Source organism: Mobula hypostoma, chromosome 19 (assembly GCF_963921235.1).
Source record: "Mobula hypostoma chromosome 19, sMobHyp1.1, whole genome shotgun sequence".
In the NCBI taxonomy this organism is placed as follows: domain Eukaryota; kingdom Metazoa; phylum Chordata; class Chondrichthyes; order Myliobatiformes; family Myliobatidae; genus Mobula; species Mobula hypostoma.
The window spans coordinates 30,056,823-30,079,990 of record NC_086115.1 but is presented as its reverse complement, the minus strand read 5'-3'; the positions used below and the strand labels follow the sequence as shown (position 1 = coordinate 30,079,990).

The window sequence follows — 23,168 nt, the reverse complement described above, 5'->3', positions numbered from 1 at the left end:
ATTTTAGCTCTCTCTGAGGTAAAACAAATCTGGCGACATGAGCACAGTGTTATGCGATCCTGCTGATTGCTTTTGCATGTAATTTGTCTAGTTATCAAACCTTCAAAACATGCATCTCTAATGTAGATCCTGTTTCTGTGTGGTCAACTGAAAGTTACAGTTAGAATTTGCTGCAGAAATAGAGCTTATTCACTGTAAAGCAACCCAACATTAGATTTGATCCCACTGACAGAATACAGCTCACTAACCCTAGGTGACAGATTACAACATATGACAGAGATTAGATTTAAAACTTTCATATCTCCCCTCTCTCTCTGGTCAACATACACAACAATAGCTTTTATTGGCAATAGATTGCCTGACTTACTCTTCCATATAGCTAATACCACTTGTTCCATTAAATTCAACAACTAATGCGGGACACCTTCACATTAAATGTCATACCATGCCCATGAGAACAAGCTACTGATTTTAAAATAAATTTATATGTCATAAATCCTTCATTTTATATGAGGCCTTTCATATTATTAAATGAACTTTACATCCTCCCTTCTGATTACACATTCCTTCAAAGTAGCAATTAACATTTTATATAGACACATGGGAAATAAAGATGTATGTAGGTAAGTTCAAATTAAATTATTTTTTTCCATGGAATTGACCCTAATACTGAGATTTTACAAAAACAATTTAACAGGGGACATATACTTTTAAAATCCCCACCAGCATTGCACAATACAATTAAATACTGTCCAAAAGATGTTCTGGGCTTTAAAAAAAAATTCAACTAATTGCCACCACTTTTGTAAGTCTTCATATCACTAAGGGAACAGATGGAAGGATTACCAGTAACTTCTGATGAGCTTTAGGAGCATTAAGTAGATGTCACCTGCCTATCATTCTGTTTTGATTCCATAAGGAGTTTTCCAATTTACACATTTTTGGCCAAATATTCTATTAAGACAAAAACAGAGACCAATCAGCCCATGGGAGACCGTACTATCACTCCATTTTCCCTTTATAAATAAACAGGCAGCTCAGGTAGTGCGCTGCCATAGCTCCTGCAGCCAGCTTCAATGCTGACTTAGGGTGCTGACTTTGTGGAGGTTGCATGTTCTTCCTGTGACTGGGTGGGTTCCTGTTGGTATTTGGTTTCCTCCCACTGCCTTAAAGATGTGGTGCTGTATTAACTGGCTATTGTTAAACTAATCCTAGTGTAGGAAAAAGATAAAAAGAACCAAAGTGATGGGGGGGGGAGTTTGTGGAGATGAGGTAGGGGATGTTACAGGGCAGCAGGAAAATAAACCTGGCAATAGGACTGTTGAGTTGTGTCTGCTTGGACCCTCCAGTGAACCAACTGTGTTGGAATCAATGAGTTAAGCCCATCTCCAGATGAATGAATCAAATTTAAAATGATCTCTAGTTCACTTCCAATGGTTCTGACAGAGAAAGCTTGACAACTGCTTGCTCAATCTTTGTGAAATAGTGCTACCCACAAAATACTCCAACATGCAGTCACAGCCAGGTGAAGGGCTGGGGAAGAGCCCTGATAGTGGGTAGAAAATTCAGCTGTCAGTTTAGGGGAGTCAGGGTTAGTATTAACTGTTAGGATTGTGACCTGATTCTTGAACTAACCTGCACAATCCTAATCACTACTTAGCATAGCAACACTATGACCAACATGTATAATTGTGTTCTTCCTTGTAAAATACGTGTGCAATTTACATTTAATCTGTGCTTTTCTTGCTTATGTTGTGCCCCAGATGCTGCTGCAAATTTTGTGCGTATAACAATCGACAGTGTTGACTAGGGGAGAGGTAGGTGAGTGTGCTGAGGTTGTCACTTGGGTCTGATGGTAGCCTAGGTGAGTGTTGTAATTGTTGATTGGAAGAGGGCTATCGGTGGAAGTTCTGGTGATTGGATGAGAGTTGTTGGTGTGGGGTAAGATTGGTGATTGGATGAGGGGCGTCTGGATTGGAGGTATTGGTGATTAGATAAGATGTATATCTAAGCGGGGAAGAACTAGTGATTAGATAAGAGTGTCTGGATGAGGGGTATCTGGGTTTGGGAAGAATTGGTGATTGGACAAGGGTCATAGATTGATGGGAAGGTAAATAAATATAGGAGATCAGTGTGAAGGGGGCAAGAATTGTAGGCTGGGGGAAAGGGGCCTTTCTTTGTGGTTCAGTACCATGAGTGAGGTTTGCTTGTGGAGTAAGTGCTCAGAGAGGTTCACTTAGAGTCAGGTACAAGAACTGGCAAAAGCATGAGTCACATATAGCCACTGAAAATCTTGAGGTAATGTTCAAGCAGGCCCTGTATGTCAATAGAAACCAGTGAATGGACTTGGGTCAAATTTCAAGGATCCATAGAGTTCATAGATAACCACAACTCATTAAAGAATTTCGTTGAATCATTCATGACATTCTAATGAGACCATTTTAGATGTCAAGCTGTACACATGGCTCTCTGAAAAAAATAATGATTGTGCATAATAGAAAATCAGCATGAAAAAAAACGATTGAAGTTGAAAGTGTTGTGCAAATGAAAATAATAAAATATAAACCTAGACAGCAAGACACAGGGTGCTTATTTTCCCTCAATTTGCTGTACAAATTGAGCAAATACATTTTAGCTTAAGTCACATTGTTGGAAACTGAGTCAAGCAATAGCATGCATTTCACACACATGCAATGAACACACAAAGGAGGCAACTGGTGATATCAATTAAGATGAATCAGAAAGATGAACATAATCTGAAACTAGACTGTGACAAACTAGCTAATGCCATATATTAAGGATGGACAGATCCTATTCCTTTGCTGTCAATTGACTCAATTTTCAGGGACTGTAACCAGCCGGTGGTATAGTGCCATCAGCACTAGACTTTGAGGTGGACATCCATGAGCTCGAATCTGGCCGGGTCCCAACCCGGGCAGCGGCCGTATCTGTGCAGAAGAAAGGCCTGACAATCTACTTCCGTATCTTGCTAGAAAAATCCTATGGACAACTACGTTTTCCATGAGCTGACAATGACTCGACGGCGTTCAACAACAAAGTATCTAAGATGGACCTTAGGTATTTGAGTTCTGATAATCTCTATAGTTACAGGATCCAAAAGCAGTGAAAAGTAAGAAATTCTCTACACGTGACACTTTTATATACATACATACCAGCATTCTCCTTCCCACCCTCCTCCCACCTTCTTTATAGGGCCTCTGCGCCTTCCCTCTTCAGTTCTGACGAAGGGTTCCAGCCCGAAACATTGACTGATCGTTCACAGATGCTGCCCGACCTGCTGAGTTCCTCCAGCGTGTTGTGAGTGTTGCTTTGACCCCAGCATCTGCAGAGTATTTTGTGTTTACATGCCATGTGTTACTTATTTATAAATCAAACACAAATGCGACATACTGTCTTTTCTTTTTGAAGAAATGTGTAAACATGGTCATTACAGACTGTCCGTCAGTCTTGCATATCTGCTTGCACTGTAGACGTATTATACTGAGGCCTCAGTGCTGAGTCTCATGTCCCCCTTCTGAACTGATGATTCAAGTATTACTCAGTCGAAACTGTTTTCTCTTCCTTAAAGCATCGATTTCAGCTTCAGTCACTGCCTTGCTACTCTCTCCTCTACATTAGGTTGACCCAAGCTCAGTCACATGGGAAGATGGCAATGTACTAAAGCCCGTAGTGAAGTGTAGATGGATGTAAACAAATTGTAAGCCAATCAATGATTCATTGTGTAGTTGGAGTAACCTTGGAATACGTGCTTCTTCAGCCTTCTCCTAACACTTGTATGGATCTTCCTGCTGCACCACTATAAGCCACATGATATGGAGGGAATCAATAAATACTCAAAGGTACAATATTACATTGCATAAAACTCTCATATAAATGTAAAGACAGCTGTGGTCCATTGCAAATACTAACTGTGCCACTATTCTGCACATGGCAATAAGGTATTTCATTTCCTTAAAGAATATTTCAAAGTTCAAAGACATTTATGATCAAAACACATATACTATTTACAACATGTACAAGCTTGAGATTCATCTCCTTACAGGCAACCACAGAACAAAACAAAACAATAGAACCCATTAAAAGAGACCATCCAACACCCAAAGTGCAGAATAAAAACAAATCGCGCAAACAATAAAAATAAGCAAACAACATTCAGGACTGAAGTTCACAAAAGTGAGCCCACAATTATGAAGCCAGTCACAGCCGATTCAGGAGCCTGTTAGTTGCAGGCCACAGCCTCAGCTCAGCACAGAGAAGAATAAACCTCACTGAACAGCGAGATGACCACTGGCCTGTTCCTCTCCTCCGGCTCAGACACCCTGACCTTTCCAATCTGGCCCAGTGCTTAAACTGGTCAAACGTTGGGTTATTCTTCGCTCTTGGACTCAGGCCCTGGCACTTCGATAAGCTCTCAGGCCTGGGTTCTGCAGGCTCAATTTGGCCCATATTCAATCTTTCCAATCTGGCTGGCACTTAAATTGGCCAAACAGTTCCTTGCTCTCAGGGCCGGGCCCTGCTGCCTTGACTCTGCTTCACCTCGGTTTTGCAGCTTCTAATCACAACCAAGTTCATTCCAGCAATGGCCAAATATCGGCTCATTCCCTGCTCTCGGGCTCAGATCCTGCCAACTCGATTCGGCCAATTCATGCCATACCACAATCATCCTGTACCTTTAAGACTTCAGTTCACACCACAAAAATGCCAGGTCATACAGATGGTTCAAAAGACCAACCCCAAAAGGAACATTACAGTCTATTGATTGCAATGATCATTTTCAAGAAAAAGCATAAGCAATAAAGTAGTTAATGGTAGTGTTTGCTGCCAGCAAATTGTCGCTGTGCTTCACCAGCACCATCTTGAACCAAAACTTTGAACCATTGCCTACTCATCTTATTTTATTTCACTTTGAAGGTGTAGCAATGAAAGGATTGCTCCATTTACAAAAAAAACAATAAATGCAAACTTATTGGAATGGTCAAGGTGGTTAAATTTGAAGATCCTTATTATACCTCAGCTAGGTCTGCTTTCCACTGCTGGTAAACTAATTACTTGATTTAAGATAAAGACACATTTATTTATCACATGTACACCGGAACATACAGTGAAATGCATAAATTTCTGTAGGCAACCAACACACACCTAAGAATGTGCTTGGATTTGGGAACACTACTTACTCCAACTTTTTATTAATGTTTGATGAAAATGAATCTCAGGCTTGTATATGGTGACATATTTGTACTTTGATAATAAATGTACTTTGAACTTTAACCAGAGTACAAAACTGCTAGGAATGATGCTTCAGTATAAAGCTCATCCGTAATTATTTTTCTGAGAACACTTGGAATTACTACTTGAAGTCCCCATTTTAAACATTTTGGTTGTTTTAATTTTAAGATGCAATTACAGACATATGCAAATGACTACCTTTGTTTGTCCATCTGCACTGTAGCGTGCATTGTTAAGTTAGTGTACATTGATCCTCATGACATCTCTCAGGAAATTGTCTGCAGGTTGAAGTGTGAAAATGAAATTCCCACTCCTAATACTCGATGATAGATGTGGCAGCCACAAAAGAACCACAAACAGTTCTACTCAATCAGTTTGCAGTCTCATTTGTCCATTATTGGTGATCATCAAATATACCCTTGTTGGGCTTCTAGCCAAGTACAGGTATCAATTTTAACCAATGTTTCAATGACAAACTCTGCCACCTTCATCAAGTTTGATGCCTAGTCACGGCTAGTCCGGTGGTGTATACAATCCCATCGTCCGTCCCTTCTGATTGGTTGATCCTCAACCAGTCATGTTTCTGCCATTCCACTTGTTTTCAATCAAATCCCATTTCTTATTTAGAGCAAGACCATTATCTTTGTTATATTTCTTTTCCTCTAGTTTTATTTCAATTTCTTCCTTCATCAGGCAGTCCCAAAAACCATTCGCATGGCACAGTAGTTTCGTCCTGTCGAAGTTCATCCTATGGCCATCGCAAATGTAATGTTCTGCAACTGCCGATTTCTCCAGGCAGACGGATATACCTCCTATGCTCCTTAATGGGGGTTACTACTGTGTGCCCTATCTGGCTGATATACGCTGCTCCACATTGAGGAAATCCTAGAATTCAATTGTTAACAAGATGGAACAGCGGAAGCCTGATCGGTCGAGGACTCACCAATCAGGAGGAATGAACCACAGGGGTATATATACCATCGGGCTAGATGTGCCTTGGCATCAGCCCTGATGAAGATGGAGAGATTATCATTTAAATATTGGTTAAAATCGATACCTGTACCCAGCTGGAAGCCCAAGAGGAATTTATTCGTCATATATGCCAGGAAAGCACTAGATCCTTTTTCATTGCTGATCATCCTTTTACAAGGATATGCCGGGACTTGAGAACCTCAGTTATATGTTAGAGTTGACTAGATTGGAACTTTATTCCCTGGAGTGCAAGAGAATGAGGAGAGAGTTGATAAAGGTATACAAAATTATGAGGGGTATATGCAAGCAGGTTTTTCCACTGAGGTTGAGTGAGAGTAAAACTAAAGGTCATGGTTAGGGGTGAAAGATAAAGTGTTTAAGGGAAACATGAGTGGAAACTTCTTCGCTCAGAGGAAGGAGTACGTGTAGAATCAGCTGCCAGTGGAAGAGGTAGATGCAAGTTCTATTTCAACATATACAAGAAGTTTCATTAAGTACTCAATAGATGGATATGGAGGGCTATAATCCAGTGCAGGTCATTGCCTTATCCTGATTGTCGAAAGTCACTTCCGTTGTGATTGGTTAGTTTAGAAACAGCAACTGCTTTTCCCATTGGATAACTGCCTGGTGTTCAGTTACAAATATCCTGGTATATAAAATAGCACATGGAAGGGGCCTGCTCTCTTCTTCCTTTGGTTAAGGCAAAGATGTCCATGACAATTGGGAAAGTATGCTCTGCGCATATTTTTAACTAAGTATGTTTGTTAAATGTTTGTATGTTTGTTGAATATTCAGCTTTGTAGTGTCTGTAACTTGGGGAAATGAATGTTTGGCTGAAATTTCACTGTTTATAAATAAATGATTAATATATCTATTTGAAGTCAGAGCATTTCTTGTCCCACTTGCTGCACCCGTGAACCTGATTCAACATTACATCGGCCCATCGAGTCTGCTTCGTCATTCCAATACGGCAGACTAATTATCTCTCTTAACCCCATTATCCTGCCTTCTCTCCATAATCTATAACTAACTAACCAAGCTCTAACTAATCAAGAACCTATCAACCTTCACTTTAAATATACCCAATAACTTGGCCTCCACAGCCATCTCTGGTATTGAATTTACAGATTCATCACCCTCTGGCTAAAGAAAAATTGGATGCTGCCTTCCTGTTTGATGCCTTGTATTTCATTGTATAAGAGATGCTCGATGCCCTTTCTTCGGAAAAGAGAAGAATCTTAGATTCTTTAAAAGAACTCTTGCATATCGTACCTCTATAACATGGAGGGCTGGTGGTGGACCACAATATACTGTATAACTACACCACTTGTAGTCACACAAAGCTACCCTTCTTTCTAGACCAAAGCCATTTGAATTATCTGCAGACCCTAGGCTACTGTTAGAACTGTGGCTAACACAAGACAGAATTCCATGGCCTTTGTTTTTGCCATCTCATAGAAATACAAAAAACCTACAGCACGATACAGGCCCTTTGGCCCACAAAGCTGTGCCAAACATGTACTTACTTTAGAAATTACCTAGGGTTACCCATAGCCCTCTATTTTCTGAGCTCCACGTACCTATTCAGGAGTCTCTTAAAAGATCTTGATGGCAATCACAATCACCATACAAGCCTTTTGTGTCTAACAGCGTTACTGGATTTTTTCATGCCTTGGATGATCTCGCAGCAAAATTCAATGACTCCAAATTGATAATACCTTCATAGTTCTTTTGAGTGCAATGCTGGTTCTCTTTGATGTAATAACTCTGTATTTAGCTGCACAAAAGAGCATAAAAAGGAACTACCATTACACTCAAATAGTATTAAGGTATTGTCAACAAGAGAAAATCTGCAAATGCTGGAATTCAAAGTAATACACACAAGATGCTGGAGCAACTCAGCAGGCCAGGCAACATCAATGGAAAAAAAGTAAACAGTTGATGTTTTGGGCTGAAACCCTCACCAGGACTGGTGAGGTATTGTAAAGTTGTCCCTGTTTTCCCAAAGGATTGTGGCTTGAAGAGATCTCCCAACATCTGACTATCAATGCAAACACAATCTGTCACACTACTAAGTGTGTGATGCAACTTAGAACTGTAATATTGCTTTATTCTGTTCTTGCACTGTAGTACTCAACACATGCAGATTTTCACCTCCGTCTTCCCCCTAAAAATTGGCCATGAGAAACACCTCTGCATCCTCCAAGTAGAGTGTGAACAACTTACACACCTTCCTTCTCTTCCTCAGTCTAGTGTTGAAGCTTCTTCCTGATTTGATTTCCATTTCTTTTATTTCACACCAACACACTGTTGCAATATTTAAGCTTTTTGTGTACCTACACTTTAATTATTCTCTTCTTCCACTATTTATAGACTTACACCATCTTCCTTGCTTTAACTTTGTGGGGTAAACATCAGTTGTTGCAGCTTGAAGCCTAAGTGTTGCTAACTAGCAAGAATACACAGTCTGCTTTTGATCTGATCAGTGGAATCCCCACAGAATGAACCTGTGGTCAGGAGCAGAAACTTTTAGAGCCAAGTTCCTGCTGTTTTACCTCAGATGCTGAAGAGTTTTCATTGTTCGCTAGCTGAGAATGCTTGCCTAAATAGGAGAAGCCATGCTGATTTTGTTTTGCTCGGATTCTCTCCCTTTTCTCCCTTTGTGGATAGCCCCAACCCATGGCTATTTGTAATGTTTATCATACTGCTGGAAATGTGGAAATTTCTACTTGCAATAACAATAATAGAAGAATAAACATTCTTGTCTGAAGTTCTGAAACACGAGGAAAAGGGACAAATAATCTGTCTGTCGGTCTAGGTACCATATCCGATGCGGAAGTTGATGACCATGGTTTTCCATATAGATCTATCCCTCGTTCTCTGGATGACTTCCATTTCCTCGATGTGTAGCCACCCGGCTAGGCTTTTGATGTACATAAGCTGAGGTCTTCCTCTAGGTTTGCTCCCCTCAATCTTTCCAGAGAGTATGAGTTTTTCTAGTTCATCTTTCTGCATGATGTGTCCTAGGAATCTGAGTTGTCTTTCTCTTATTGTTGGTATGAGTGATCTAATTGCTTGGTCTCTTCTGAGAACTTGTTCATTTGATGTGTGCGTGGTCTATGATATTTTTAACATTCTCCTGTAGAACCATAATTCAGCTGCCTCTAGTCTCTTTTCCATTGCTGGGGAAATGGTCCAGCATTCACTTCCATAAGTCAGGATAGAATAAATGTAGCACTGCAGTAAATGTAGCACTAGCATTGTTTCTAGTGTACGTGCTCAACTTTCTGTCTGTTAATATGGTCTTCATTTTTTGGAAAGCTTCTTTCGCCATTGCTATTCTGTATTTGATATCTGTGTCGCACCTGCTATCACTTGATATTAGGCTGCCAAGATATCTGAATTTGTTGACTTGTTTGACGTTTGTATTTCTGACCTTGATCACACATTGTGGGATGTTTTTCTTTCTGGAGATGACCATGCTTTCTGTCTTCTTGGTGTTGATTGAGAGGCTTCTGCTATTTCCTTTCTACTGCCACTACAGTGAGTAGTTCTTGAAGTTTTGTTTCCGAGTCAGCTATTGGTATGATGTCATCAGCATATCTGATGTTATTTATATTACGGCCTCCAATTGTGAATCCTTTGATGCCTTTGATACTTCTCAAGATATTTTCACTATACACAAGTTGAACAAGTCTGGTGAAAACGCACAACCTTGCCTGACTCCTCTCATGATATTCACATACTCACTCACTACTCCTTCTATTCCGATGGATGCAGTCTGGTCCCAGTATATACACATAAATTAATTCTATCACAAAATTTAGCTGATTTTGGTATGTCTTTGGAAACTCCAACAGCTCCATCATTGGCACTAGACTCCCCAGCATCCAGGACACTTTCAAAAGGCAATGCCTCCAAAAGGTGGAATCTATCATTAAGGACCATATCGCGCAGAGCATGCCATCTTTTCATTGCTACCATCAATGAGGTACAGGAGCCTGAAAACACGTACTCAATGTTTCAGGAATAGCTTCTTACCCTCCACCATCAGATTTCTGAATGGACACTGAACACATGAACTATTTTTTTCTTTTTCTTGTTCTCTTTTTATGTTACTTATTAAATTATGTATTTATTTCTGCATTTATTTACTATTGTGTTTTATAGTTTTTTAAAATTATTATGTATTGCATATACTACTGCCACAAAACAACACATTTCAAACGTATGACAGTGGTATTCCGATTCTGAATGCACAAAATCGTAGCTGGAATAGAGGAGACCCCTTGTGTCTTCTGTGTCGTTCAATAAGTTCAAGGCTGATCTTTTACCTTAGCACTACTTTCCTATCTTGACTCAGTCCCTTAATTCTCATAACATTCAAACATCAATCCATCCTTTTCTTGAATACAGTCAAAGAACAAATTTCCATATCTCTCTTGGGTAGAGAATTCAAAAGATTCTCTAGGTGAAGAAATTTCTCTTCATCTCAATCCAGACGGCTGATACCTTATTTCACATCATGACTCCTGGTATTACACGTACCAGCCAGGGGAAACATTATTCCTTCATCTATCCTATCAGGGCCTGCGAGAATTTGTATGTTCTAATGAGATCACCTCTCAGTCCGCTAAACTTTACAGCGTATGAACCCAGTATCTGACCTTGGGGCAAATCTCTTCAACCTGGGAGTTGTCTGATCACATGACTGACTTACTTGGCTACTAACAAATCCACGATGAATGATTTTTTGGAAGAGATAAATTATGTCCACCATTTCTCTGCTGGAAAGGAAGGACCCCAGTCCCATCCTCCATGAAGGCTTTCCAGTATCCCTGCAAAAGCACAAGGTAGCTCATTGTATATGCCCATCATGGTTCTACTGTAGGTGCCCCATCTAAGTCATCTCAAGTGGTCATCCTCATCCTCCAAGGTATTAGTACTTGGATTGATATTTCTGATTACTCTAGCTATATAATTTCAATCAACATTGACTTTAGCTACTCACCAAACTAGGTATATGCTCTAAGACGATAAAAAGGTGATTTAGTACTAAATGCCACTGAAATAATGGGAATGAAGCCAGAGTACAAATTGTTTTAATTAGCATCATTGAATCCATGAGCACTTTCCTGCAGGGAGGGAAGATGCTCATGGATTAAACGTTCCCAGTGCAGGTCTTCCAACATTTTCAAATTACTTCCTTCTCCTGGTAGAGAGAAAACACTACAAAAGAAAATCTTGTCTCATCATTCTAAACACACTGATGTTAGTGTTTAAACAATTACCACAAGTATTTGTCGACATGTGCTTAAACGTAAGTCTAATTCAAGGGTTCTGGCTGACTGGAAAACAATAAAGATAATTACAAGGAATGGCTAATTTACTCAAAAACAATGCGGACACACACATACACTTTTAACCAATGAAAACAAAAAAAAATGAAATGAATATTATCTTCCAATAGCACTTTCAAAATGTGTGTTCATTTTTACATAATTACACATGAATTTGTTTCTCTCTCAAATGTTTCATCATTTTGTGCATGGTTTGGCTGGGAGAGTTGGATATCTCATCTATCCAGAGTTAACTAGGCTTAGCAGTGTTATTACCAATCTCAATGTGTCAGACAGGAAATGAAAATTTGACCTGTTGACCAGTAATTGGGCAAAAAGTACTGAGAGTATAGTGGAGGTAACTGCAGGTCTTGGGCTTGATAGAGATACTTCCCAGGATTAAATAAATCCCTGACACATCATCTAATGGAGTTACCACATTGCTGTTCTACCTCGATAACAGTATAAAAGTGAATGCATTCAAGAGAGAAGTAAAATGAAATTACACCATTTCAGACATGTAATGTCTTTCATGAAAGAAAAGTTCAGTCTGAAGCAACCTCTCTTGTTATTGAGCAAGAAAAAAAGTTTTTGAAGAAATTACTGAGAGTGCAAGATGACAGTGACATTGAAAGAACGGCTGTTTATGCAACAGTTGGGTGGACAGAAAAAGCATACAGAAATTTCGCAGCATCTTCACAATACACCCTCTGATCAGCAGCTGGATCTCAAACCGCCCAAAGAAGTTTGGACACTTAACTCCATATGTTTGACCAGTTTATGCCCCTTCTTTTACACAATGGTGAAGCAAAACCCAATTTGAAATTTAGAAACAAGTAGAAAGTTAAAAATTCTTGGTCTTCGAAAGAGAACCAGTTTTTGATCAGTTCTATTTGTTTCCAGGTTGCAAGCAACTTGGAAGAAGTACACTTAGGACTGAGTTGTGTTTTCAAGGATAATATATCCATTCACAAATATTTTCAAGGAGCAAAATTAATTAATCTTGATTGTTTTTTAAAAAATGCAAACAACAGGAATTCTGCAGATGCTGGAAATTCAAGCAACACACATCAAAGTTGCTGGTGCACGCAGCATGCCAGGCAGCATCTCTACGAAGAGGTACAGTCGACGTTTCAGGCCAAGACCCTTCGTCAGGACCAACTGAAGGAAGAGTTAGTAAGAGATTTGAAAGTGGGAGGGGGAGGGGGAGATCCAAAATGATAGGAGAAGACAGGAGGGGGAGGGATGGAGCCAAGAGCTGGACAAGTGATTGGTAAAGGGGATATGCGAGGATCATGGGACAGGAGGTCCGGGGAGAAAGACGGGGGGGGGGCGGAACCCAGAGGATGGGCAAGGAGTATAGTCAGAGGGACAGAGGGAGAAGAAGGAGAGTGAGAGAAAGAATGTGTGTATAAAAATAAATAACAGATGGGGTACGAGGGGGAGGTGGGGAATTAGCGGAAGTCGATGTTCATGCCATCAGGTTGGAGGCTACCCAGACGGAATATAAGGTGTTGTTCCTCCAACCTGAGTGTGGCTTCATCTTTACAGTAGAGGAGGCCGTGGATAGACATGTCAGAATGGGAATGGGATGTGGAATTAAAATGTGTGGCCACTGGCAGATCCTGCTTTCTCTGGCGGACAGAGCGTAGGTGTTCAGCAAAGCGGTCTCCCAGTCTGCGTCGGGTCTCGCCAATATATAGAAGGCCACATCGGGAGCACTGGACGCAGTATATCACCCCAGCCGACTCACAGGTGAAGTGTCGCCTCACCTGAAAGGACTGTCTGGGGCCCTGAATGGTGGTAAGGGAGGAAGTGTAAGGGCATGTGTAGCACTTGTTCCGCTTACAAGGAGGGAGATCAGTGAGGAGGGATGGGGGGGACGAATGGACAAGGGAGTCGCGTAGGGAGCGATCCCTGCGGAAAGCAGAGGGGGGGAGGTAGAGATGTGCTTAGTGGTGGGATCCTGTTGGAGGTGGCGGAAGTTATGGAGAATAATATGTTGGATCTGGAGGCTGGTGGGGTGGTAGGTGAGGACCAGGGGGACTCTATTCCTAGTGGGGGGGCGGGAGGATGGAGTGACAGCAGATGTACGTGAAATGGGGTAGATGCGTTTCAGAGCAGAGTTGATAATGGAGGAAGGGAAGCCCCTTTCTTTATAAAAGGAGGACATCTCCCTCGTCCTGGAATGAAAAGCCTCATCCTGAGAGCAGATGCGGCAGAGACGGAGGAATTGCGAGAAGGGGATGGCATTTTTGCAAGAGACAGGGTGAGAAGAGGAATAGTCCAGATAGCTGTGAGAGTCAGTAGGCTTATAGTAGATATCAGTGGATAAGCTGTCTCCGGAGACAGAGACTGAAAGATCTAGAAAGGGGAGGGAGGTGTCGGAAATGGACCAGGTAAACTTGAGGGCAGGGTGAAAGCTGGAGGCAAAGTTAATAAAGTCAACGAACTCAGCATGCGTGCAGGAAGCAGCGCCAATGCAGTTGTCGATGTAGCGAAGGAAAAGTGGGGGACAGATACCAGAATAGGCACGGAACATAGATTGTTCCACAAAGCCAAAAAAAAGACAGGCATAGCTAGGACCCATACGGGTGCCCATAGCTACACCTTTAGTTTGGAGGAAGTGGGAGGAGCCAAAGGAGAAATTATTAAGAGTAAGGACTAATTCCGCTAGACGGAGCAGCGTGGTGGTAGAGGGGAACTGATTAGGTCTGAAATCCAAAAAGAAGCGGAGAGCTTTGAGACCTTCCTGATGGGGGATGGAAGTATATAGGGACTGGACATCCATGGTGAAAATAAAGCGGTGGGGGTCAGGGAACTTAAAATCATCGAAAAGTTTAAGAGCGTGAGAAGTGTCACGAACATAGGTAGGAAGGGATTGAACAAGGGGGGATAAAACCATGTCGAGGTATGCAGAAACGAGTTTGGTGGGGCAGGAGCAAGCTGAGACAATAGGTCTGCTAGGACAGGCAGGTTTGTGGATCTTGGGTAGGAGGTAGAAACGGGAAGTGCGAGGTATGGGGACTATAACGTTGGTAGCAGTGCATGGGAGATCTCCTGAGCGGATAAAGTCGGTGATGGTGTGGGAGACAATGGCCTGGTGCTCCTTAGTGGGGTCACGATCGAGGGGTAAATAAGAGGAGGTATCCGCGAGTTGTCGCTGTGTCTCGGCAAGGTAGAGGTCAGTACGCCAGACTACAACAGCACCCCCCTTATCGGCGGGTTTAATAATAAGGTTAGGATTAGTGCGGAGGGAGTGGAGAGCAGAAAGTTCCGAAGGAGTGAGGTTGGAATGGGAACAAGGTGCAGTGAAGTCGAGACGGTTGATGTCCCGTCGGCAGTTAGCGATAAAGGGATCCAGAGCAGGCAGAAGACCAGAGCGGTGTGTCCATGAAGAAGAGGAGGGTTGAAGACGGGAGAAGGGTCATCGGTGGGGGTGGAAGAGTCCTTGCCGAAGAAGTAGGCTCGGAGACGGAGACGGCGGAAGAAGAGTTCCGCATCGTGGCGAACACGGAACTCGCTGAGGTGTGGGTGAAGGGGGACAAACGTGAGGCCCTTACTGAGGACAGAGCATTCTGCCTCCGACAGTTGAAGGTCGGAGGGGATGGTAAAGACCCGGCACGGATGAGAGCTGGGATCAGAGGGGGGAGGGGGGAGGATGGAGGTGTCAATGGAGAGGGGAGGGTTGGGGTGACAGGAAGATGGAGCCTCTGAGAGCCCAGGAGTTGACGGTGGGATCTGAGGGAGACGGGGTTGCCGAGTGGTGGTGGGGGTGGACATCTCTTACTAACTCTTCCTTCAGTTAGTCCTGATGAAGGGTCTCGGCCTGAAACGTCGACTGTACCTCTTCCTAGAGATGCTGCCTGGCCTGCTGCATTCACCAGCAACTTTGATGTGTAATCTTGATTGTCATGCTTTTTATAAAAATGTAATTCTAAATACCATGATCAAGTCTGTATCATCCTGAAATAGTCATAGTCATAGTCATACTCTATTGATCCTGGGGGAAAATGGTTTTCATTACAGTTGCACCATAAATAATTAAATAGTAATAAAACCATAAATAATTAAATAGTAATATGTAAATTATGCCAGGAAATAAGTCCAGGACCAGCCTATTGGCTCAGGATGTCTGACCCTCCAAGGGGAGAGTTGTAAAGTTTGATGGCAACAGGCAGGAATGACTTCCTATGATGCTCTGTGTTGCATCTCGGAGGAATGAGTCTCTGGCTGAATGTACTCCTGTGCCCACCCAGTACATTATGTAGTGGATGGGAGACATTGACCAAGATGGCATGCAACTTAGACAGCATCCTCTTTTCAGACACCACCGTCAGAGAGTCCGGTTCCATCCCCACAACATCACTGGCCTTACGAATGAGTTTGTTGATTCTGTTGGTGTCTGCTACCCTCAGCCTGCTGCCCCAGCACACAACAGCAAACATGATAGCTCTGGCCACCATAGACTCGTAGAACATCCGCAGCATCGTCCGGCAGATGTTAAAGGACCTCAGTCTCCTCAGGAAATACAGACGGCTCTGACCCTTCTTGTAGACGGCCTCAGTGTTCTTTGAGCAGTCCATTTTATTGTCAATTCGTATCCCCAGGTATTTGTAATCCTCCACCATGTCCACACTGACCCCCTGGATGGAAACAGGGGTCGCCAGTACCTTAGCTCTCCTCAGGTCTACCACCAGCTCCTTAGTCTTTTTCACATTAAGCTACAGATAATTCTGCTCACACCATGTGACAAATTTTCTTACCGTAGCCCTGTACTCAACCTCATCTCCCTCGCTGATGCATTCAACAATGGCAGAGTCATCCGAAAACTTCTGAAGATGACAAGACTCAATAAGATGACAATAAATACAAATAAAGCATTCAGAGTAAGGAAAATATTTATCTTGATAAATATTAACATTGTTTGTTTAAAACCGCTTAGAAACATGTTTAAAATTACACACTGGTTAATTGACTACCTTCATTTATATACGTACCTCATTAATTTCCACGTGATATCGTGATTGCCGAAAAGATGGAGAGTTGTCGTTTCTGTCCCTTACAATAATTCGCACTTCATGTTTGATGACACTTCCAACTCGCAGGTTCAGGCAATCAAGCACAACAACAATGGACTGGATATTGGCTGGAGGCTAAGATATTAACAAAAGAACAATTTCAGCATTATTACATACAAAGCCTGTTCCACAGACACAAATCTCACTAAAGCATCCAGCTTCGCCATGGAAATATCTTCTGGCTGAAGTAATTCACATTCCATTAGTAATATAACAGTGAAAAGATCTCAGTAGTTAATTGACTTAACTCATGTTAAAAAAATATGACCACTACACAATAAAATAAAATTCCATGAATATGACATACTTAAAACTTTGTTTTTTGCTGGACCAGTGGATTTTCTGGCCTGTTATTTCTACTCATACTCCTTCACACTTCTCTTTTTTATCGATGTTATAAGGTAGAACATGACTTGCTCCAGTAAACCTAGTAAGTTTAAAGTGAGTGTAGGAAACAGAGCAGGTGAATTTCACGGGAGGCCTAGAACCAGCACTCAGGTGAATTAAAATGAATGTGGAACTGAAGCTCCACTAGGTGAAAGGTCAGAGGCCCTAGCGGATGAAAAGGATTGTAGGAACCCAGCCCTTAGTTTGTTAAATAGAAACTGAAGCTCCAGTGAGTGAAAAGGATTGCAGGAACCAGGGCCTTATTAAAGCATGAGAACCAGGGCTCTAGTGTGATCAGTGTAGTTGGCATATTGAGGTCCCAGAGAACCAGAGTCCAGATGTGTTAAAGAGAGCATGAGAGCTGGGGTCCTGTTGCTCCAAGGGAGTGTTGAAAACAGATCTTCACTGTGTTAAAGGGAGTGTGAGAACCGAGGCTCTTTAAATGAAAGGGAACACAGGAATCAGAGCCCTAGAGTGTTGAGAGGAACATTAGAATCAACCCCCAGTAGGTCAGATGCCAAACCATTCGGATTTCTGACTTTTTGCATAGCAGATTATTGGAGCTTTAATATAGTTCTTTCAGCAATTTATAACTATCCCAAGGGATGTAGCACCCCTCTTTTATCTGTGTGCTCAACACATGAAATAACCCTAATTTGAAACTATCGCTCTCACACACAAAATGCTAGGTAAACTCTGCAGGTTAGGCAGTATCTTTTGAGGGAAATGAACAATTGATATTTCAGTTCTCGGCCTGAAATATCAGCTTTTCATTTCCCATCCTAGTTGTTGCCTTAACTGTTGAGTTTCTCCACCATTTTGTATGCGTTGATCCAGGTTTCTAGCATCTACAGACTCTCTCATGTCTATGCTTCTCATAAGTGTGTTTCAAATAAAAATAATAATTATGATAAAATACTTTCCCTCTCTTCTGTTCCCACAGAGCATAACATTCTTAACAGCCAATGGATGAGTTGCTACCTTGCTAATTGTTCATTCTTTGTACAGATCTTTGTTTGCTCCTTGATCCTCATTATTGTTGGCAAAATGATACTGTGTTTTCAAATTTCTAATCCATAATGATATCAGAACTTCGAAAATCACTGAATCCTTGACTTGGTCTTTCGAGTCCTGTACCTTCTCACTGATGCTAGTAACAAGAAGAGAGCATGTCCCATAAGGTGAGGGTCCTCAGTAAAGCATTCTGCTTTCTTGAGGCACTGTCTCTTGATCTCCATGGTGGTGGGGAAGGTTGTGTATGTAATGGAGCTGGCTGAGTTTACAGCTCCATGGAGCCCCTTGCTATTCTGAGTATTAGAGCCTTCAGACCAGGCTGTGATGCAGTCAGAGTGCACTTCACCATACACTCACAGAAATTTGAAGTCTCTGGTGACATACTGAATCTCTTTAATATTTGAATAAAGTAGAGCCCTGTTGTGCTTTTTTCATGATTTCATTAATATGATGGGCCCAAGATAGATTCTCTCAATTGTTGACACTCAGGAACTTAAAGCTGCTCACTCTTTTCACTCATGACTCATCAATGAAACTGGTGCCTATTCTCCAAATTTACTCCTCCTGAAGTCCCAATCAACTCCTTGGTCTTGCTGACATTGAGTGCAAAATTATTTTGTGACACCTTGCACCCAGCTGATCTATCTCATTCCTATATGCCTCCTGAAATATGTACTGAAATGTTACGTTTATCCAGTTATGTTATATGGCTCAGAATGTTGGGCGATATCTAGTAACATGAGGAAACGAATTGTAGCAGCAGAGATGTGGTTTTTGAGAAGGATGCAAAGAATATCATGGATGAAACAAATATCTAACAAGGATGTCATGAACAGAGCAAACACAAAAAGAGAAATAATATATGAGATCATGAAAAGGCAATGTAACTTCATTGGACATGTGATTAGGAAAGAGGAGTTAGAATGCATGGTAATTATGGGAAAGATTGAAGGAAAGAAAGCAAGAGGAAGACAAAGACAAATGATAATGGAGACAGCAGCCAGAGAACTGGAAATGAATACCAATGAATTGATCCACTTGATCCGAAACAGGAGTGTGTGGGCCATGGCAGTCAAAGCTCAAACTGGACATGGCACCTGATGATGATGATATGCCTCCTCATCGCCATTTGAGATTCTACCACAATAATGGTGTCAATTGCAAATTTATAGATGATTATGAAGCTTGGTGATTAATACTGAGGGAGATGATGCCATTGAATGCACAGCTGTAATCGATAAACAGCAGACTGATATATATTTTGCAAAATCAGAATCCGAATCAGAATCAGGTTTAATATCACTGGCATAGATCATGAAATATTTCATTTCGCAGCACAAATACATTCCAATACATAACAATAAAAACTATAAATTACAATAAGTATATATATAAAAACAAAAGTAAATTAAATAGGTAGTGCAAAAAGAGAAATGGAAAAATATGCTATGGTAGTGTTCATGGGTTCATTGTCCATTCAGAAATAATCTGATGGCGGAGGTGTCTCGGTGCTCCAAAGCAGAGTGGGGAGCCAGCAAGATTACATCCACTGTAAACCTGTTGTGGCATTAGGCAAATCGGAGCAGGTCCAGGTCCTTACTCAGGCACAAGTTAATTCTAGCCATAACCAACCTCCTAAAGTACTATATTACTGCCCAACTCCAGTATTTCTGAAAGATGAAGATGATCTCATAATAAGGCTGGGCATCAGCAAGAAGTAAAATTAATAAATTTCTGATTCGGGATGAAATTCTGGATTCATTGCTGCTTTTGCACTTCTAGATGGCACATGTCACAGTGGAGTAAGTCGTTGATATAAGCTTGGATGAACTGTAGTGAACCATGCTAACAACACTGACTGGAGGGACAATGCATTGGTGATAGCAGATTTAGAAACTCAGTTCCGTAACAGTTGCTCAAAACAGGTCATGATCACCTTTAGTAAGATTGGCATCTTTGTGCCACAGCATTTCAGTTTTATGTCTTACGGGAATGTGCTAATTTACAAGATATGTAATTGAGGATAAAGACATTCCAGGAGTTTCCATCTCCTGTTGAGTGCTTTGATGTCCACAGCCTTTATATGGATATGGCTACAGAGATTTTCTGTTTTGCGACCTCACAAGATTGTCAATAACGTGTCCTTTCATTTTCCATTTTGAATATAAATGAAGCTATTGGATTATTCCTAATTCTGAGTTAAATCTGGAATTGCCCTGGACATGCCCTTTCCAACTAACTTATAAAGCAAGTTAGCCTCATGGTTTGATTAAAAGGTTGAAGTTAAATATTGCAGTGATGTGCTCAAAAGAGCTTCATTTTCCTACTCAGGTGCACATAAAGATCACTATTTGAAGGGCAGTTTTTCTTGATATCTGGACCAGTATCTATTCTACAATGAGTATCAATACAAATCAGATATCCAATTATGTGCAAATTTACTTTCTCAGTTTGTAAATTTGAGTTTATAGTAATTACTATATTCAAAGATGCTCAATATTATTTTAGAGCATTTATGGATGTGCTAAAGTTATAAAACACACCCCAAGTTGTCTCTGTAAATGTTGGTCTCAATACTTTATGTAGGTTCATTGTCAGACTGTTAGATTTGTCCTCAATCCCTCTGCCTTGCAAAGCAGTAGAAAGTTAGGAGAGGATATGTGCAATATACTGAGTTTACAAGGACAGATAGATTTTGGACGATATTTATCCTCAGTTGCTTGATGCTGAATGTGATATATTATAAATGTGCAGCTGCACATTGTTGAATCAAACTGAATTTTGGAAATATCTGTCAAAGTTGGCACAGGTGACTGAGGACTGATTTATAAACCTATTATTCTTTTTGTCTGCTTTGCTCCAGGCCTGTATATCTTCCTCATTTAGTCCTCAAGGGGTAAAGCTTACCTAAGGCAAAGGGGCTCAATATGTGGTATCACATCAGTTATCTGGTACATGCAGCAACTGATTTGTAATTCTGTTCCATTGCCCCAAGCCAACTTCGATCTGCTAAACCTGCCACTGATTAGTTGGACTTGTCTGTGCCCATTTAAACTTCCTGGTCTCTTGTGTTTAAAGTTCCCAGACTAGCAGGATGGAAATACTGGGCACTTTCCAAGGAGCATTAAGGAACAAAATGACAAGGGCAGGATTAAAGGATTGTGAAATCAAAGCTCAGGATCTGAACAAGACAGTGGATTTAATGTCGAAGCCACAGCAGAAAGAGAAGCAAAGAAAAATTAAGACAGAAAAATGGAAACAAATTTGGGGAAAAAAGTCCCCCATCAGGAATGAAACTATACACTAGTAATAATTCACTTTCACACTACAGTGTCTGATTGGTAGTAGTTAACATTATGTCATTGAGAAGATGCTGCTACACAGTATGACCAGAATGTTTCCCTGGCATATTTATTTCATATTAATAAAGGAAGACATGAACTTTATACTGTTCAATATATTTGAACTGGGAGCCAGAGAGTAAGGCTGTGGTTTTACAATGCTAATGGAAATTGGTGTATGGTGACTGCTGTATCATGATTCAAATATCCATAATCAGAACTTAGTTGCTTGACGACTAAAAAAAGAATCACTAAAAGCACTGCGGGTCATGCTCTTGGCAATAATACATAGTAAAATCAACATGAACAAATACAAAATTACAATGTATTTTTAATATTCATATTTTGTTCCAGTAGAAGTGGGTACAGATTTCAGACTTAGCAACCAGTTATTGAAACCATGAAAGACAGATAATTAATGTTCATCTTGTTCCTGTCTCTATAAATTTTTGCCTCATGATTCTCCATTCCTTTGCCACTTAACATTCTTTACTTTGTTCATCTCCAAGTTCTATGCAAGATCTAGCATTACATTTTAGTGCAGTAACGAGGGAACAAATGCTGCAGTGCTTAAGGTTTCATATTTTCAAGAGAATTAGGGCAGCTCAATGGCACAGCAGGTAGTGCTGCTTCCAGACAGAGCGTTCCAGAAACCTGGGTTCAAATCCTGACCTTGGTTGCTCCCTGTAAGGAGTCTGCACATCTTTCATTTGGGTACTGTGGTTTCCTCTGAGGTTGTCTACCTTACTCAATGGCATGGATAACTTCACTCATCTCAACTCAGAACTGATTCTACAGAACCTAGAGACTCACTTTCAACGATTTTTTAACTCGTTCTCAACATTGTTTTTTATTATTTGCACAATTTGTCTTCTTTTGCACATTGGTGGCTTGTCAGTCTTTATGACAATCAAGGACACGACTCACCCAGCCAACACACTTTCGTCCCTCTTCCCTCAGGGAGAAGGCTCAGGAGTTTGAAGACTCGTACGGCCAGATTTGGGAACAGCTTCTTTCCAATTGTGATAAGACTGTTGAATGGATCCTGACCCGGATCTGGGCCGTACCCTCCAAATATCTGGACCTGCCTCTCGTTTTTTTTTGCACTACCTTACTTTCCATCTTTCTATTTTCTATCTATGATTTATAATTTAATTTTTTAATATTCACTAATTTTTACTATTTTAAATATTTTAATATTTAATATTTGTAATCTAGGGAGCGGGAAGCGCAGAATCAAATATCACTGTGATGATTGTACATTTTAGTAGTGAATTGTGTGGTGACAATAAAGTATAAAGTATAAAGTATGTTTAGCTTTTCATAAAATCCCGTAAATTTTCCTATAAATGCTTGCAAGAAAACGAATTTCAAGATAGTATGTGGTGACATTTACATAATTTAATAATAGATTTACTTTGACTTTGGCTCGATCTACCTAGTGTAAATTACCTTATTGTCAATGGGTGGGAGGAGAGTTAACGGCCATATCAGAGAGAAGAGGTCACAGGGAAATAAGTGTGGCAAAGGGATTAATGAGATTGCTCTGAGAGGTAGCACAGAGAGGTTATCTGGCCCAATGTGCCTATGTCCTCCAGAAATATGAGTAAATTGAACACAGTCTGCCTGTTCACATGAATGTCAAAGATGTTTTAGCAATATTCAGCGAACAAGAAGGGAGTGTCAAAATATTCTTTCCAATATTTATCCCTCATTCATCACCATTAAAAGTAGGTTACCAAGCCATTCATTCTGTGAATGCTTGCGGAACCTTATTTTATGCAGAT

General features: G+C 40.9%; 1 protein-coding gene across 1 annotated transcript in view; it reads right to left on the bottom strand.

Annotated features, from left to right (window-relative positions):
• pcdh15b (protocadherin-related 15b) overlaps positions 1 to 23,168 on the bottom strand; it is a 785,155-nt gene that overhangs the window by 629,537 nt on the left and 132,450 nt on the right. The window contains exon 4 of the mRNA XM_063072091.1: positions 16,559 to 16,714. Within this exon, the coding sequence (XP_062928161.1) occupies positions 16,559 to 16,714 (156 nt within the window). The remainder of the gene's footprint in view (positions 1 to 16,558; positions 16,715 to 23,168) is intronic.